Raw genomic sequence first — 19,607 nt, 5'->3', positions numbered from 1 at the left:
TTATTAAGATATCAAGAATTGCGAAACAGAACAATCGAAACCAGTCATTTTGACTGGTAAGGTAGTTCAAGTGTTAAAACGAACTATCGTAATGGAAAATGGTGGATAATGAATAAATGATAATCATCTGTCCCCTGAAATTCGTCATGATACTTTGAACGTACAGGGAGCATTGAAAGTATTGTAGTTACTACAGGAATCTTCAGTTTTCAGTCTCTGTTTTAGTTCATGTATTTTCCTGTGAGCTATTGCAATTTTTTATCATTTCACAACCTCTGCAGTACAATGTTTTGGTATTCATATTTTAAATTTGAGTTTTTAAAGTCGCATGTCAGTATCTCGTTAGTTGAATAATTAAATTATTCATTTGCAGTTTTCGATTTTAAATTATGAAAGCTCGAAGTCGCCATTATGGTCACATTCGACTCGGAAGGGTTAATATAGAATCAGTCAATTTGATGACTTTTAGATTTTGTGTTTCAAATTGGAGCAATAATTCATCGACACCCCAATCTCCCAAATTTTATTTTCACTGAAGCGTTAAATTTTGAAACTACGTGTTACTTGATTTAAATGTTATAAATCTGCCGAATTGTTTTAATTTTTATTGTAACAAATAATAATAGTATAATACATGGACCAGTACTGAAAAATAAAAATTATCCCTAATATTTGCCGTTTATAGAGAAAAATTGAATTGAAATACAACAATAATAATTAAAATGAAATAAACAACAATTGTCTTTTGTCCAAACTCATACTTCAAATAGTTTTATGAATCTTTAAAATTACTTTATAATGCTGTAAGGACTAATGAAAGAAGAAAAATTAAACGACAAATACAGCAATTAACATGAACTTTATTACATATAAACAATATAATCTCCAATCTTCTCTTCGAAATTCTATCGGAATTCTAATTATTCCAATAAAATCCTAATAGAATTAATAGAATTAATTCTAATCCTAATTCCAAATAAATCTTATTAATTTTTTTCCACTTTTCATAGTATACTCTACATTTAAAACTTGTCATTTATCACATTAAACTAAACAGTTCTTTCCTGTCTGGCTCGTGTTATGGATTTATTCTGGAAACACTACGTAGTTCTTTGGTGTCAAGCGTGACGCCTATCGAACGCGAAGGTGCGGAAGAATCTATTAAATATGAGACTACTATAGTTCCGCCATTGGAACACACTAGAAACAAGAACATTCGTGCCATTAAGGAAGTTTAATACAATTTTAATACCACTTCGCGGCAGTCGCATTTCAAGATCTAGCGAAAATGCAAACGATTCAGTGTTAGAAAGCAATAAACAGTTTTCATAAATCAAATAATATAACGTAACGTTAAAAACAAGCAATAAATACACCAAAGATTTTATTCATGCTTAAAAAATCATTACTCGAAGACAGGAATGTTCGTGAGTAATGAATCTGGGAAACGTTAATTATCCTCTGCTCCGACATGTAATCACTTAGGATGACTACATAAATATTTTCAAAATAATTCGTGTTGACATTCGATTACGCAGTATCAAGGAATCTAAGACTAATATTTTGAACACTAAATATTATTACTTGAACACATTCGATTCTTAAATTCAATAATTCGTTAAATTTAATTCTTCCCTTGTCCTGTGATACCGTGTCAGACTCACGATGAAAATTTTATGCTAAATTTGACGAATCTAAATGTTGTTTACTTTTTAAATATATAAAAAAAAACATTTCTTTTCTATTATCAATCGTTAACGTCTGAAGTAAATGTGGCGAGTAGAATAAGTACCAAACTTCTTTATGTTTAATAAATTAAGATTACAGTACTGTTATCAAGCACAGTTGCGAGAGAAATGGCAAGGGGTTAAATAAAATTAATATTATTTATTATTTCTAAAAGTTGTAAAACTTGTGGAAATATTAATGTACGCTAGCAAGAAATAGTTTATGGTATAAATATTGAAAAAACGAGATTTTCTATTGAAACAATTACAGTAATGATAGCTGCGAATAACTATAGTTGTTCTATGGTCATTAAGCGCAAGTAACAGTGAAATATGATCATGACCTTTGCAATCCGTCCAATATAAGTACTTTTAAAAGCACGCTTAGGTGTTACTGATGTAGAGCATTTCCTTTACATTATAAGTGCATCCACAAGGCCAGAATGCGAACTTGCTTTAAAGAAACATTATTTCAGAGTATTATAGTTTTACTGAACTTGGCTGGACTATCCTGACAGCGCCAGAATTCCGTAATAATACAAAACACATCATACACACACACACGCGCGCGCACACACCTAGCACTTACACAATGAAAATTATCGAAATTGTATGAGAACTTGCGTATATTTAAAACAAACAATACAAACAATTGGAAACATAGAAATCGTACAAAATATAATGAAAACATGAATAAATATCGTGATTCACATTTTTCATCAGTCCAATCGAAAATGATGTCTATATTCCACTTCAGTAGCCACGGATCGTTTCACACCTGACGACTGAAATCGTCATTGGCAGCGAAAATGTTAACTTCCTCAAGATTCTTCTAGATTATTCTTCAAGAATAATCAAAGACGATTTTAATTATTCAGCTGAACATTACAAAATTTGTAGAATAGCAATTTTTATAGAATAGCAACAACAATGAATAGATTAAAATAAAAAAGTAAAAGTGTTGTTTAAACTTTTTGGACTCGAATTAAATTTCACTTTTCTACTATCAATGCTTGCGTTTTAGGATGAACGTGGACGTAGAACGAGCGTGAATTGCTTTTCCTCTTCTACTGAATTGCAGGCACGAAAATAATTGTACCGAGCGTGGCCGCGAAACAAATTATAGAACGAAGGATTGTAGAAGCGATACCATGTGCGAAAAGGGAAAACGATCTAGAGTAAGTCTGGTAGAGATGGTCCGCTTCTTTTGGAAGAACTATTGCATCGTTAACATCATTGGTACCTAACAAAACGAAATATATGTATGAAAGGAAATTACATATACAAAAAATAGTCAAATAGGCATCTGTGCAAGATGTTGCACTTAACACTAAAAATACCGAGCGATTAGAGTGACAACATATTTTCGAAGTTTTTATAAAAATTATAATAAGTTTCTCGAGATTCGAAGGGTCGCTTAGTCTTGTATCTATGCAAATGCGCAAATTTAATTAAAAATCTTTTACAAACGCGCCTTCATAATTTGAATACTTGCAAAATCAAAATTCTGAAGCGGATCAATTGATTCGTCCGGTGGTTTTAGAGTTAACCAATCAAAACCATAAACAAAATCCTGTTTCTCAAAAACTAATGCGGTTAACACTAGAACTACCGATCAGTTCCACTAATTTTTAAACATTCCTATATAAAAACCATAGAATTTCGTTGATTAAGATATCAGTTAAGTTATATTTTAATTCGTATATTAATAAATCAACTATTTTAATCATATCTTGAAAAAGCATTTCTATACTTTCAATTATTACAAAAGAATAAATGAGGAATGGCTCATTTTTACCCATCTAATAGTTCTAGCGTTAAGTCCATTTCTCGATATTTTCTGATTTTCGTAAATTTCAATGGAACAAATAATACTCTTTTGTCATTAAAGAATTCACTCGTTCCTTCGTTTTTTCCAGATCAGAAAATCCTTTTTACTTCTGAATCTGATGTATAATCATTTCAGAAGCCAAAACATTAGTCTTCTCAATTTGCCTTTTCAGGACTTAACATTCTGAGCGACTGATTCGTCAATCTAAATTCGATCAAGCCATCTTACCCGGAATTAGCGTATCCAAGCCACCGATCACCATTTGAACCATCCGTGAGACTTGTGCGCGTGAACGGCGACAGGTACAGGGTACGGCTTGGGCACGTGATAGGGTACAGCCACGTGGACTGGGTACGGTCTGTCTACGTGGACCACCTTTTCGTAGGCTACCGGATAGGGTTTCGGCACTGGGACCGGAACAGGGACAGGTCGATCCACTGGAACGTGGATCGGCTTCTCGACTGGCACCGGTACAGGTCTGTCTACGTGCACCAGCCTTTCCACGTGAACGGGGTACGGTTTTGGTACCGGAACGGCGACCGGCACCGGCACGAGACGGTCCACTGGCACGGGTACCGCGCGATCAACCGGTACTGGGACCGGCACGTGCTTAGCTACTGGAACTGCGACCGGAAACGGATGCGGAACCGGTTGCGGCACTGGCACCGCCACTGGCTGAGGGAACGGGTGCGGCACTGGTACGGGTACGGCTGCTGGAACAGTAAATCATAGACCAGGTCAATGGGTTCCGACCGTGGAAAGATTGACCTTTTATGGTCGTATGTTAACTTTTAATCGCGGAAGTTCTTTCACTGTTTTAGTGAAGTGAAACCTGGTGTTTATGTTAAACCCTTGCACTCGGAAGTATTTCGTTAGAATATTTTCTAACTAGACACAGACGATATTTTTTAAAATTACCTCAAAGAGAAATCGCAAGTAAATTGAGAAATAAAGCTTTTTTATCCCAATATTTCATACACTGATGCATTATATACAATATCAAGTTGTATAGTTTTACTACATGAAATCAAGTGCAGAAGGTTAAATAAAATTATTTTTGAAATTTGTGTAAAGTTTGTAGAAAATGAATTGCAATGGGTTTTCACCGGGGAAAGATTGACCCTTTATGGTGGTGTGTTAACTTTTAACCGCGAAAGCTCTTTTATTGTTTTATTGAAGTGAAACCTGGTATTTATATTAAATAAAGTTATTATTTGTGAAATTTGTATAAAATTTGTAGAAAATAATTAATTGCAATAGGTTTTGAGCAGAGAAAGATTAACCTTTGCGATTGTGTGTCTAATCTTAGCTATCAAAGCTCTTTTACCAGGAAAAAATGTTATTGTCTGAACCTACAGCAAATCATTTCTCTGCAAATTCATTTAGAAAAGTTAAAATTAATTTCTAAGTTCAATAAAGGGAAATAAATTTGTATAAAAACTATTTTCAAAAGTTTACAATTTACTTGTATACTTGATTCGATGCTTTATCGCCATCTGGCTATCTTGAATAATGTGAAAAGTGTACTAACGAGCTGGGTGTACTACGGCCGGTGGAGGTACCGGTGGTGCAGCAGCTTCCAAGTGTCCAGCCAGAGGCGGTAGACCATCCGGAAACGGAGCTTCGTAGACAGGTGCTGGCTCAGGAGCCCCGTACAGCTGTTCAGGAGGCAGACCATATCCCAAATTGACAAGACCTCTCTTATCGTGTTTCTTAGAGGCAATCCGGTTCTCCTTGTCCCTCTTGTCAATTCTGATTGCTGTACTCACTACCAAAAGCAGTGACAAAATCTGAAAACAACGTTTTCGGCGTGCAGTAAGTATTTCTATGTTCTCCAGGCGTATTGATTGCAACGTAACGTACTTAAATCGAATACAACTTAGAAAAAGATAATGTAATAATGTAATGTAAAATACTATTGATTAGAAGGTTGCAATAAGGACACTTATCACTAATATCATTGCACAAAACTGTCTACATTAGGAACTTATAGATACAACACTTTTTCCCTAATGTTTCTCCAAAGAGTTTTAAATAAAGTATCAAACAAATTTCACTGTATCACAATCTTCGGAAATATAAGTAACACTTCACTGACGTACACAATAAAAAGTTGATTCACGTATCATAGATTTGTGAAACAATTATTCACTACCCTAGTTACATTAAACTGTTTAAATAGAATACATGTTTACTGAAACACGATGTAATTATTAGTACAGAAATCAATTAAAGAATATTACAGAAAGAACTTCGATAATCCAAAAACCTTCTTGAATGTCTACAGCTCAGAGAAACCTTAAGAAGCAATTCTATAAAAATCAATTATCCTTCGCAAATTCATGACTTTGGTAAAAAAAATGCACTTTCCAAATTATTAGTTTCCTATTGTTTCCTAGCCAGTCAAGCTAAAGTTTCCTCGTTAGATTCACAATAATTGGACAGCGAGATTCGTGCATTTTTAGTGCAATGATACTTCTAATCAATTTACATTCGATTCTCGAATTTAACATGAACACCCGTTATTCGGTGATTGCGGGTCAACAAAACGATCAACGACAAGCTATACCAAGAGTGTCTTCATGATCGCGGCGCGGCCGGCTCCCGAAATCCTAGTTGGCAGCTACGGGGCCGATGGAAAACTGCGATTGCTCGGTATCTATGACCCCCATATATATTTATAGGGCACATGTCAGTGTGAAGACGATCTATCGTCGTTGTCAATGGACTTTCGCTGCTACCAATCCTGGGTGATGTCCAAATGGCGGTCACGACCGCTTTTCTTTCGTAGGCCGAAGGAAGACACCTCTCGCGGCGGTAGAGGACGGTTGCAACGGACAATACGGGGAGCATCATCGTTAGAAATGACAGTCCGCGTCGTAGAGATCGTGAGATAGCCGCCGGCGCGGTGAAAATTCTCTACGTGAACATTCAAATTAATAAGAGGCGTCCGATGCGTCCATTCGTGACACGCGTTTGTATAAGTCTAGTTATGGCGGTCTCGTTACGATTTTTTTTCTTCTGTTTCACTACATCCTGACGGAAGCATGGCTCTGACAAGGCCGGGGAATACTAATGTCCTTTGCGTAAGAAAAGTGGATTAGTCACCACGAAGACTTGTTACTGTCGTTTCAGAATTGTATAGGTGGCATACCTTTCCTTTTGAAGCTTTCCTTCTAAAGCTATATTGATAGTGTAATAAGGTGATGTTTGTAGGAAAATATAGAAGCAAGGTTCGACGAATTGATTAATCTTCATAGATAACCTTAGAACCGTTGTTTTATGAGGTGTAGTGATAACTGGTAAAAGAAGATACCTCAGATTCATCTTTTTCTTACACTTTTCTAGTTTCCTTTTCGAAGATACAAAATTTAAGTCTTTAACACGTTGAGCGCCGCACGATATCATAGAGCAAAATACACAAAATGGAAAAGATGTAATATTAAATCATTTGGTTGAATCGCGTTATTATTATTGCGCGATCATCTTGCTCAATGTCGCCGCATTAGGTAGCATTGTTTGTAATATACAAATGTTTTCAAATAATCGCCGTTTCATTGAATGAACTATAGTAATTCAATTTGGTTGAGGTCACCGGTGCTCCCCATGACATTCAACATGTTAAATTGATTTCATCTTTACTTAATACGTTCGCGGACGTTAGCATTGTACAATGCTATAGCATTCATTTCCATTGTGATACAAAATGATACGAGTGCTATAATATTGAAATTTGTAAGCCACATTGTCATGAATTTAATTCTACATAGTCTTAATTTTTTGAAATTATTATGTACTTTAACCCTCGGAGTACGGCATTTGCACTTTTTCTATTTTTGCGGGTCATTAAAATTTGTATTGTCCGCGAATGTGTTAACCTCATCTCCTGTAATATCGTGTTAGAATCGTGATAAGAATTTTCAACTGAATTTGACAAATCTAAATGTTGTTTCTTTATTTTTAATATAATATCATGTTTCTTTCCTTTTCTATTTAAAGTAAACCTGAATACAGAGTAAGTATCAAATTCTTCCCTCTTTCTACTAAATTGTCAACGATAAAGTAGTTTTATCTAGCACATTTGTGAAACAAATTGTAGAACAAGGAGTTAAGCAATATTTTTCTTCCTTTCTTCCCATACTCGTTTACAAATCCATTCTCATTTTATGATCATTAATTTAAAGAGGATAAAATTAACACATTGCGTACCGGTTAATTCTTCGAACACTGGCCGATTTCTCAATGAGATCAACTTATAAGTTCTTGATGTATCACTATATGAAAAATATTGAAATATCTTATTATTTCATACGTATTAAACAAGTAATCAGTTCAAATAAAGTTTAACAGTTTTTTAAATGGTGTAGTAGTTCGCAAAATCACAACGATAGGTTTAAATAAAAACGATATTTCTCGTTTCCGGTACGCAATGTGTTAACACTTCGACTGCCAAGTAAATATTCATCAAAACTCTTATGCAGACGAAACAGTCTTGTTTTAACGCAGAAATTAAAAAATCAATATTCCTCATAACGATTGCTTTATTAATCTTATACCTCATATATCTAAATTAAGGTGACGTGGCAGTCAAAGTGTCAACGCTAAAACTACCAGACGGGTCAAATTGACCCCCTCCTAATTTCTTATTTTTGCAATTATTAAAAAGGTAACAGATGTTTCTCTGAGAATTTATTAAAGAAATTGATTTAGCAATACGCAGACTGAATTGTAAATTAATCAAACTCTCAGTAGCTGCACTCTTGGAGTTTCTATAGAGAAATTTCGAAAAATCAGTGTAACTGATCGGTAGTTTTAGTGTTAATGTTGAATCTTTGTAGGTTCAGAAGCTGAGGATTTTGTGAGTTTGGGTTAAAAATAAGATTTAAACATTGTCCTTTTAAGTTTATTCAGTTTTCCCATTTTTTTGTTATTGGTTATGATATTCGACGTACTCCTAATGTTTTTGACACAGATGATTTCATCGAAATAGACAGGATTCGTGGCAATGATCAGATATGGGTAAATGACTTGAATTCTTTAGACTCGCGACTTCAAGGTGGAGCCTTCGCTCAGCTAACGAGATCAACGAAACCGGCCCCGACTTTTCTTGCACCAGAGACAGTAGCCGGTTTCCGCGTTGGCCGCATCCGCGAACTTTCCTAACTTTCATTTTCTAATACGTACGAGCCACTTCTAACGCCAGCCGCTACCTGCCATTCATTATTCATCGTTATGCTCCCCGGCGATTCCATAACACGTTCGAACGTGTGTGGGAACACCCTGTTACAGTGACGAAATATAGCGGTCAAGTTGGACGGCGAGCTTGAAATTATTTCCTAATTGATTTCCGCTTGATTCAATGAATGAATTTCGCTTTTCCCATGAATCGCATGCAATTTTAATACCTTCCGCGCGTTTTAAGTGATCGATTTAATTAATTAAAGCAGTAAATTTAATTGATTAAGGATCTAAGAAACGTGAATACAATTTTAACACTAGAACTACCGCATGCGTCAAAATGGCGGGTTGCGGTTTTCTTATTTCTCAGTTATTAATATCTTGAATGTATTAAATATCTCAAATGATTTTAAAAATATATAGGTTCACTTGAATACTGTAATGAATACATGAAGAAATCGAAGAAAATTTATTGTTATCATTTTTATAAAGATTATATATTAATCGTATTAAAGACTCGGTAGCTGTAGTGTTAATAGAGTAGATACCTAAGTAGTCGTGTAAATAAAAATTACATTGAACGAGTTAAATGATTTTGTATGATGAAATTATAATGTGCACGTTGATTGGAAAAATTTTCTTCTGCAAAGAATTAACAGCAGCTATTAATTACATGTTGTATTTATTATAGTCAAACTATAGAATTTTAATATACACGTATATTTGGTGAGGACTATTCACTAGCAAAGAAACTATTCAGTTAAGGAAAAGCAATTATTTCCTGCCATTGATCGCATATGTTAAATTGCGTACTTAAAAATATGTTAGTGGTAATAGTAAAACAATTAAGAAAGCTCTCGGCGCATTAGTGCGTGTTTCTATTTCGTAGTTCGTGCCCGGAACAACGAAAGTATAATTAAGACAAAAATGGGTAAGTGTTACGCGTACCTGATTCATTCATGAGATAAATAGTATGTTAGTAGACAATAAACTTGAGATTTATTCAATAAGTAAGTAAGATTTACTATTAATTCAATAAAAATAAGAAGTAAAACTGCAGTTCCATAATCTTACATCAATTCACAAATATTAAATGGATAGAGTATTGCGTTTGACATAGAAAGATAAAAATGACCAAGAATCGTATTTATATTAATACTGAAATGTTAACATAAGTAACAATATTATATAACATTAACAATGTTAATTCACACATGCATTCTATATATTAAGGGTATAAAGTTGAAAGAAAGCTAGCTTGAATATAGTAAGCTAGTTACCGTGCATATGGAAATGACATTTTTATTGTGCAATTTATAGAAAGAAACTACGACATATTTTCTTCGATTTATAACTTCAACACAATGTGAGTCATGGTTCTTTATCTTCAACGATTCTTGTAGTCTATTCTTGTGACGACACTGGAAACTCGACAAATGCATCAGAATAGTAAATTAAAAATGGAATACGACTGGGCCCGTCTAGAAGTAGATCAATTTTACAACAAGCTGTGCAGATATCAGAATGTAAAAGTTGCTTCAATACAAATTGTTCGGTTTAAGTGAAACGATATGCTTTTACATAAATTAGTATAAAAATAATAACAATTCTTTTATTATATAGAATAATTTAACATATTCATTTTAAAAACATTTTATTCGTTGTATACATTTACTTATGAATTACTATTAATAATAAGCAATTTTTAATGCAGAAATTGAATTGAAGGTATTAATGTTAATATTCTCTATTTTCCTACAACAATGAATTTGTCTATGATATGTTCAGTATTATTGCATAAGAGAACTCTTTCAGGGAAAGTTAGGAAATAGTATTGTCAACTTGTTACAAAATGGCCATGAGAAACACACGAAGTCACGTAAGACGCGAATATTTTCCTTAAGCTCGAACCAATCGATGAGCTATCTTATCACTATTCCTGTACCTGTACGTGACATTACATTATAAAATTATTTCAAATACACCAATAAGCAGAGTCCAATAATTTCTTTCATTATATTGCAATATATTTTAAATTAAGAATATTTCTCAATGTTAACAATGTTAAATAAAAATACTACAGGGTGATTAACAGTCACGATGAATATTGATTTGTACGACTATCGCTATAAAAAAACAATCCATAAATTATTGATTAATTATTTATTATAAACGATTAAGAGTAAAAACACAATGTGAAATTATTATATAAATGATATAATTGTCAATTATATTAATTTCGTCATGGTCATTCACGAAACTAATAAAATAGAATCGTTACAAGTTCGTTTAATGCCTAAAACATAAGAGCATTACATACGTATTCCAAGTATAGTATAAACATAAACCAGATTCATGGCGGCTCTTGACCACTTTCTTCACCGGAAACGTTCGACGGCCAATTGACAAGGCCGAGTTCCTGATCCAGTCAAAGACAGGAACCTGACCTGGACCTCTATCCAGATTCATCGATCTATCCAGTCGACCGGTACAGCAAATATATAAAAGCTACCGTTTTCTCGATCATGCGAACAGTTTCTTCGCAACGAGAGAACAATGTCTGTGATCCCGGTAAGAAACGCAAACAGCATTAACGGTGTCTAAGAATCGGTCCTTCGTGAAGTGATACAATTTCTCCGTGCAGTTTTTCTTCATTTCCATTAACGATGAAGTGTTTACAATTGGCACTTACACATTTCTTTCCAATTATTGTCGCCAGACAACGGATATTTATATAAATTAAACAGAAGTATCGTTAAATATTTTATTCTAACGAGTTTCAAACGACGATGTATAATAAGTGAATACATAAAATCTGTCGTCCATTTGTTCTTTTTTCTTTCATTTTCGCTCTGAGAAGAAGAACCTGGATCGATGCAGAATTAAAAGAGAAAGAAGAAAATTGTTTTATTATTTAACATAAGGATACCGTTACGAATTCTTGATGAAGACTTTGAGATACATTTAATTTTAGCTGTTGCTAATACTTTTCTGCGGATCCGCGTTCTCCACGGAATCAAACGAAAACAAACAAAGTAAACGTGGTATTCTTAACACCGGTGGATGGATTGGTTTACCAAGTCCCCATGGATACGGCCACGGACTCCCATGGGTGGCCGATCACGGTTGGAAAGGACTAAAGTTTCCAGCTTTCGATCTAGCCCACGCAGGGTAACGATACAAAACTTATATATTAAAAATACAACAACAACAATGATTGTAAAAAAAATGAGAAATTAATTAATTATTACGGATTCATTTTTATATAGATCATACGGCGGTATACCGTATGGTAGAGCACCAGCCATTTCTGTAAAAACGGTTCCAGTGTACATAACAAAGCACGTAGTCTTAGAAAAGCCAGTTCCGGTTCCTGAGCCAGTCATCATCGAAAAACCATTCCATATACCGGTGGAGAAGGTGATACCTGTTCCGGTCGAGAAGATCATTCATAAACCAATCCCGGTTCCGTATCCAGTGCCCGAGGTAAGAGCTGACTCCCAAATTTTGTTCTGGTACCATAGTCAGTGTCGTTCCCCAATATACCATTTTCAGAATTTTCTAAACAAGAAAACAATTCAAACGCACAGAAGAAAAGTAAAATTTAAATTACTAATTCAAAAATTTTTGAAAACTAATAAAGAAGTGGATCAAAAACATTCCATTCAATTTAACCCTTTGCACTCGAGAGGTGACTCAGTCACCATTTGATTTGATACAGCAAAACTATGAAGTTGAATACTTAGTATTTTAAATTCAACTTCGTATTGCTATAGGAAATATTTAAATAAAACACCTTTGTCGCTTAATTTATCTGTGAATTATCGTTAAATTAGTTTCAAACAATGTCGTCTGTATCTCGTCGAAAAATGTCAAATATTTCCAGTGAGAAACTTTTGAGTGCAAAGGGTTAATATAATTTCCATCGCTAGTTGCCGCCATTTTAAATTACACATTGCAAACCTAACTCGCGAGACAAGTTTCCCTAATACTTCTTCGCCCGTTTCGTCTGAAACAAAAGAACAAACAAAAAGATTTCACGGGAGGCAATGGAAATTCCATCAGAGAGTATTTCTCTGAATCACTTTCATCGGTGGAATGCGACTCGTCATTAAGATGTAGTGCAGGCGTGCACATATATGACATTCGAATTCGCTTGTTCCTCAGGCAGTTCCGATTCCGGTGGAACGACCGGTGCCGATACCTGTAAAACACCCTGTAGCCGTGCCAGTACAACAACCGTATCCGGTTCCGGTGAAGCAGGCGTTCCCAGTACCGGTTCCGGTTCCAGTTCCGATCGCAGTGCCGCCGCCAATTTCCCTGTACGGTCCTGCCCCGTTCCCAGCGGGAGCTATTTACGCTCGGGGTTATGGCGGCGGTCCCTTTTACCAAGCAATTCACGGTGGCCACTTCCCAGGAGCCCTGGTCCACGGCATTGGCCATGGATTTGGTCATGGATTCGGCCATGGGTTTAGTCATGGATTTGGCCACGGATATGGTCATGAATTCGGCCACGGACACGGTCATGGCTACGGCCACGGTTATGCACACGGTTTCGGGTATCCTCATCTTTCCCATGTTCATATTCACGATCAGGGGCATGGACACGATCACAAGAAACGAAGCAAAGATTGAACAGTGAAGACTGGTCTGCGAGAATCGTCTGAATCATCGGGCCAGCAGAATGTGAATAATGAACTTAACCACGGCCCATGGTTCATCTGACAATACCGGAGATCGAAAAACGTATCAGTAAGGAGTCTATATTCTTGTTCAATTTATCTTTTCGTTCATAAGATTTTATACAAAGACAGCCATACCATATGTAGCAATACAGTTATAGAATGTAATTAATGGAATGGGATAAGGAGGCAATTCCACGGTAAAGGAACGAAATTCAACATGTGGTCTTTCGGAACCGAATCTGGGGTGAAGGCTTAAACTCGTTGCCTTACAATCGTTTTAACCCTTTGCACTCGGAAGTTTTTCGCTAGAAATATTTTAACATTTTCTGATGAGATAAAGACGATATTTTGTGAAACTAACTCCACGAGAAATCACACGTATATTGAGGAAGATATTTTATTTCAATATTTCTGAAATTTATGCATTATACGGAGTATAATATTAAATATCAAATTTTATAGGTTTATTGTATGAAATCAAGTGGTGAGCGAGTCACCTCTCGAGTGCAAAGTGTTAATGTAGTAAAATTAGCTTGATAGACATATTCGTGAACCTGTATGTATTATTTGAGGAATATTAAGCTTCGAGTTGTTTAAATTTATTATTGAAAACTTTTCATCTCGGTTTCAAATGTCTGGGAAAAATATGGATAGAGTATGTAGTCCTTTTTGTGTCGATTCCAAATGTTTGTGTTTGTCTACGGGTAAGAAGGTAACGGAAATGGAAGAAAACACTGTTAAGTTTTGTGGTGACCCGGATTAAATGGATATGCTGTGATTGATGTGATGCGAAGTTCGGAATTGTAAAAAATGCTTTGTATTCTAGTCTTGAACAATATAGTTTTAAAATATTTCATCGGTTTTCGTAATATAACGACTCGCATACTTTCGTCACACAACTGAGTATTTGGGAGATTGTACGATAGATGGGAGTTCATACCCTCACCATTACTCCTTTCGTGAAGGTTCGGCACCTGCCGGGTTTAGACGTAATTACCGTTACAATTCTGATATATGTTTTACGAATAAAAAGAATCATGTTATTTAAACGTCAGATGGTAACTAAGTAACATTAGAAATATCAATATTGAGCACTTGTGACAAAAGTTCTTAATTGATTCTAGTATTAACATAAAATACACTACAAAACTTAGCAGTTGCTGCTCTCAATATATCTTTCATAAGGCAACGAGTTAATTGTTTCCAAACTGTAAACGTTCAGATACCATTTTTGAATTTACGTAAAAATTTAAATAACAAATCTGTTGTCATCGCATTTAAATCGCTCAAGGCGATTTATCATTTCTATCAGCGTAAAATACTGGTGTTTAATTACTTATGTAAGGCCATTAATATTATTTCAGTATCTGCATTATTACTTATATCTGCAGCCTGAATATATTTAATATCATCGATACAAAAATAATTTTCACTTGATTGATCATAAAACATAGTAAATCAAATGCAAAGAGTTAACGATAAGTCTTAGATTAAAAGTGAAAGTATGTTTGACGACTGCTGTTATATATTTGGTAATCTCCGATTGTTAAGTTTTACTTGTACTATTTCTTTTTATTTGAAAATGTTAAATATACACACATGTTTCATATAAGACTAAATATATTAAAACCTGATCCTCTCCGTTCAGCATTATAGTTTTATATAATACAACTGTAACTAAAAAATGAAGTTTAATTATAACACCTATATGTTCTCATAAATCGCTGTCTCCCTATGGTGTGTATGCATACAGTTATACGCCCTGTTCCTGTGAAAGTGTTTCTCAACCTTACGTCGAATGCATAAAAGAGTAGTAGACCTTTCACGTCATATTATACAGCATGCAACGTTGTAAAGATTAATATATTGCACAGAGTTAAAAGACTCATTTTTAAATAGATCTAGAACGATTTTGAAATATTTTCTCTTATTTTGGACGACATGCACAAATACATTAAAGAAATTTAGAAAGATAAAGTTGAGAGATACTTCTTGTGTCTCCGAAGGCAGGTCATCGGTTGGACGCGCACCGAAACGTCCTGTCAATTTTGTGTAATCAGAAAACAGCTGATCAAAGTTATTTGTGCGTGCATAATTATGAAAATTCCGAATATGATGAATCTCGCGCAAGATTTAAAATATTAAATGACGGTCCTCTTTCTCGACGTATGATTCTTTCTCCCAGTCTGCCGATGCGTCTTTGAAGAATTCCACGCAGATACAAATCAATGTTTGCTCCACGAAGAGCATCTCAAGAAGGAGTCAAATTAAGTATCTGTATGTGAGTACGATTTATTTGGCTGATAATTGGCATTGATCAGTGACCATTTTCCTATAATTATCGTATACTTACGATTCACCATTACGAAAGGAGATAATGCGGCAAACGAGCGAGAAAAAGGTTATGTTTCACTTTTGAAAACTTACTGTGTAAACATTCTGCGGTTATTGTAACATTCTATCTTTTGTATTACAGTAATCGCGTAAACAAACTGTAGCAGTTTTGCGAATATAGAATGTTAACATTAGAGGACGTGGAATGCAAAGATTTCTCCAAAGCCACAATGGAAGATGAGGAAACTAATGAAGGTAGAATGGATGGAGGAAACTATGAAAAGAACAAATATCAGATAACCAGTGAACAAATACTCAACACAGCACTTTTGTCTTCAGAAGATGATGATGATGATGATGATGATGACGACGAAGACGACGAGGATGATGATAAAGATGATGATGATGATGATGACGATGATGATGATGATGATGATGATGATGATGAAGATGAGGGTGATGATATTGAATCTCAGGAAAATAATGTATCCTCTGAACTCCTTTCTATTGAAAATGACTCTGAACTTACTAGTGAATCCGCTATTACTGATTGGAACAACCTCAAAGTAGAATCGCCTCTTTCATGTATTAATTCTGTACCGAACAGTAAAGAGTTTTTTTTAATAACTCAATTAGAGTCAGACAATGCACTGATGACAAAGAAATTATGCAGTAAACGTTCTCTGACTAATAAAAAATCTAAATCACAGTATCGTTCTAAACGACGTAACAAAGTATTACTGTTAAGACAGCTTTTACCTAAGCATGAGCCGATAGTTGAAATAAAGGAAGAAGAGCATTCTATTATTTCTACAGAAATTGATCATATATCATCCATGGAAGAAATAGATTATGAGGAATCCATGGATGAAATCGCTGATTCTAAGGGTAATATGAGTCGTATACAAAATTTTCCATCTTTGCCTTTATATTACACAGAAGATGGTAAACCGTATTTAAAATGTTCAGCATGTGGTGCAATATTTTTTACTTCAAACTCATTTGAGAAACACTTGTACTCACATATGTACGAGGAAGACGACACTTTTGTATGTTCCTTTTGTGATTATACGAATACTGAGCCAGGAATGTTATTTACTCACTTATCTAAACACCAGAATCAGTGTGAATTTTGTAATGAAAACTTATTGCGTAAAAGTAATTTCGAAAAGCATTGGGATATAAGAGCATCCAACTTTACTATGAAAAGAGATCATCAAGGAAGATTTGTATGTACGTTGTGCAAGTTAGTGTTTGATCTGTTACCACAATTGGAAAAGCATTGGCTTAAACATGCTTGTAGAAGAGAACGAACCTACCAATGTAAAGAATGCAGTGGACTGTATGAGAGCAGAGAGACGCTAAAAAATCACAAATGCATGAAATGCGCAATTTGTGGGAATGTTTATGATAGCTTGCACAGATTAAAAATACACACCATGTGGACAAAACACAATATAAAGTGTCCAATTTGTTCTTATGAGTTCATTCTAACCATGGATCATGAGAAACACTTAGCATTACATAGACAAACGTTCAGAACTATGAAAGCTTATCTCCATTGTCTGCAGGCAGCAGATGGAAAAACATTCCAATGCAATCTTTGTGACAAAATATTTTATGCCTTACCTGCTCTTGTGTTGCATCTTCAAGAAGATCACAATGTTCAAAATGTCAAACAAGAGGTCCAAGATGATGATGAATGTAACGAAGAAGAAAAAGGGGAGTCTATTAGCGAAATCTTACTTCGCCAGCTAAAAGAGCAAACTGTAAATTATATGAATAAAAACAATAATTTAAATACGTCAAAAGATAAAGTCGAATTCCAAAATACGCTATGAATTTAAGATAATGCCAGCTAAAGTAGAAAAGAAAATTAATACAAATGAAATGTAAAGGATCTGAAACTGATATTTAAGATTTACTTGTAATAATAAAATGTGCCGTTGGTAAGGATCAGTCACTCTGTAGTATATATTAAGTACAATTAAACATGACTGGCGATGAACAACTTATAAATTATTGATAGTAGCATGTATTCAATAATATCTGATCAAAAAGTTCTTCAAATAAACTGTATCACAGTTTCACCTCACTTGACACAGGGATGAACATATACTTGTATATTTTTTTAGCGGTTGTGTAAGATACAGAATGTCGCTCGCTTAACCAGATACTAAATATTGTCACAGAGACGATAATATTACTTTAAGAATATAATTAAGAATCTCATGCGAATACTCTGCGCGTGGAACTTTTTCGATCAGATAGCAAGGTAATTTTCTAGCGGTTTCTTGAAATAATGTAATCACCGTGTCATACATTTTCTGTGTTTTGTATTAGGAGATGTAAACTTTAAGCTAAATGTGACATTTGCATATTTGGCTGTATCATGTCTGCCCCTATGTATCGAGAAAGCAATATAGAGCTATCAATCCTGCTGTAACTTCGCCTAATTTTTTTTATTCTACCTAATTTGTAGACTACGAGTCTTATGCATTTTTATAAAATATCTTACGTGTATAGAATAATATAACAGAATTGTCTTACTGAAAATTTATTGACAGATGTTTATTTTTATGTTTTATAACTTTAAATAAAAGAAATAAATTGTTGATAAATTCCCGGTTTCGAAATCAGAATAGTCTAGGTTTGTAAAAAGATCCGCGATCTACCGATTACTTTATGTTATACATGTTTGAACCAGTTTATAACATTTTTATAACGTTTATCACTTTTCTATGGATTAGTATTGATCAATAGGAATTTCTAGAATTCATCATCATTTATGTAAGCGCAAACATTTCATTAAAATTACTGCATAAAATGCCTGCATAAAATGCCTGGGGTAAACATGATACAAGATCAAATGGCTGGAAAACATCTGAAACTCGCTGTTCGTTTTACTTTTATGCGTATTAATAGAATTTCATAAATATATCGGTAAATCTTACGGAGTACAATCACTCGTAAGTCTGATCATCGTATTTAGGTCTATGTAATACGCACGATAGCTCGCATAAAGAATTAGATCTCTTAACTATCCTCTGTGAAAAATAAATATTCATGAGTAGTAACATTTTGTTTGTACATTTTCTTTTTTTCTTTAAATTTTTCTCAGTTTTTTATCAAAGCCGAAATAATAGTATATTGCGTTTGTAAGATCTTGTAATCAGGAGGTTAGAACTTGGTTAGTATACGATCTGGTCAATTTTAACCAGAAACATTAATGCGACAGATAAAAACAGTACGTAGTTTTTCTTTTTCGTGAGTTCTCATCTCTCGACAACAAGAGTGAAAATACTTTGGAACGCGCAATTATTTGACATTGCATTGTATGGTTGTTAATACACATACACATATATAGAAATTGTTGAAGATCTTCATATACTTCAATGTACTTCACACCGTTGCTCCCTTTTCCGTTTATCACTTACTCTCCAATGTTATTTCATGTATACAATAAAGGACAAAGCTATACTTGATCATATCCATCATATCAGATCATATCCATTGTTGAGGGAATCTATAGTCTTTGTCACATTATATTGATCAAGTTGTTGTAATCTTGCCAGTATATTAGACCATTCAAATTTATATAAATTCGGATTCATAAAAATCGCGTTCTCCTCATGGTGCTGATTACACGCGAGTATGAATTTGACATCGTTATACCATATGAACCTGGTATGAATCAGAAATATACCCCATCATCATTTTTTATGTTAGAGTCAGTATAGAATTGTCAGGCATAATTTAATTTATGCTTCTTTAATGATTAAAGCCATTCAGAATCTTTCAGTTATAAACACCAATTTTCAACTCATCATTCACAGATCAATTCTATGCATT

At 34.4% G+C, this 19,607-nt stretch overlaps 3 protein-coding genes across 4 annotated transcripts; 2 read left to right on the top strand and 1 right to left on the bottom strand.

Annotated features, from left to right (window-relative positions):
* Nucleotides 1-3,813: 3,813 nt before the first annotated feature.
* LOC116426369 (uncharacterized) lies at nt 3,814-6,885 on the bottom strand. The gene is made up of 3 exons (XM_031975203.2): nt 6,713-6,885; nt 5,090-5,436; nt 3,814-4,271 (listed from the first exon to the last, which is right to left on the bottom strand). Exons 1-3 carry the CDS (start codon nt 6,883-6,885, stop codon nt 3,814-3,816), a joined length of 978 nt encoding a protein of 325 aa, XP_031831063.1.
* A 4,407-nt stretch (nt 6,886-11,292) lies between these two features.
* LOC116426368 (uncharacterized) lies at nt 11,293-13,611 on the top strand. The gene is made up of 4 exons (XM_031975202.2): nt 11,293-11,307; nt 11,711-11,907; nt 12,006-12,222; nt 12,904-13,611. The coding sequence occupies exons 1-4, from the start codon at nt 11,293-11,295 to the stop codon at nt 13,369-13,371; spliced, it is 897 nt and encodes a 298-aa protein (XP_031831062.1). The 3' UTR covers nt 13,372-13,611.
* Nucleotides 13,612-15,247: 1,636 nt separating this feature from the next.
* On the top strand, nt 15,248-18,589 carry LOC116426108 (uncharacterized). 2 transcript variants are annotated; one of them, XM_031974613.2, is made up of 3 exons: nt 15,248-15,822; nt 15,898-16,010; nt 16,095-18,589. In XM_031974613.2, exons 2-3 carry the CDS (start codon nt 15,938-15,940, stop codon nt 17,594-17,596), a joined length of 1,575 nt encoding a protein of 524 aa, XP_031830473.2. In that variant the 5' UTR covers nt 15,248-15,822; nt 15,898-15,937; the 3' UTR covers nt 17,597-18,589. The 2 variants fall into 2 exon arrangements, with proteins under 2 accessions (XP_031830473.2, XP_031830472.2); XM_031974612.2 differs by having other exon boundaries at nt 15,251-15,822; nt 15,898-18,589.
* Nucleotides 18,590-19,607: the final 1,018 nt, after the last annotated feature.

This window comes from Nomia melanderi, chromosome 12, assembly GCF_051020985.1.
Source record: "Nomia melanderi isolate GNS246 chromosome 12, iyNomMela1, whole genome shotgun sequence".
Classification (NCBI taxonomy): Eukaryota; Metazoa; Arthropoda; class Insecta; order Hymenoptera; family Halictidae; genus Nomia; species Nomia melanderi.
Note: the sequence above shows the minus strand (reverse complement) of the source record. Positions and strands in the feature narration are given on the sequence as shown.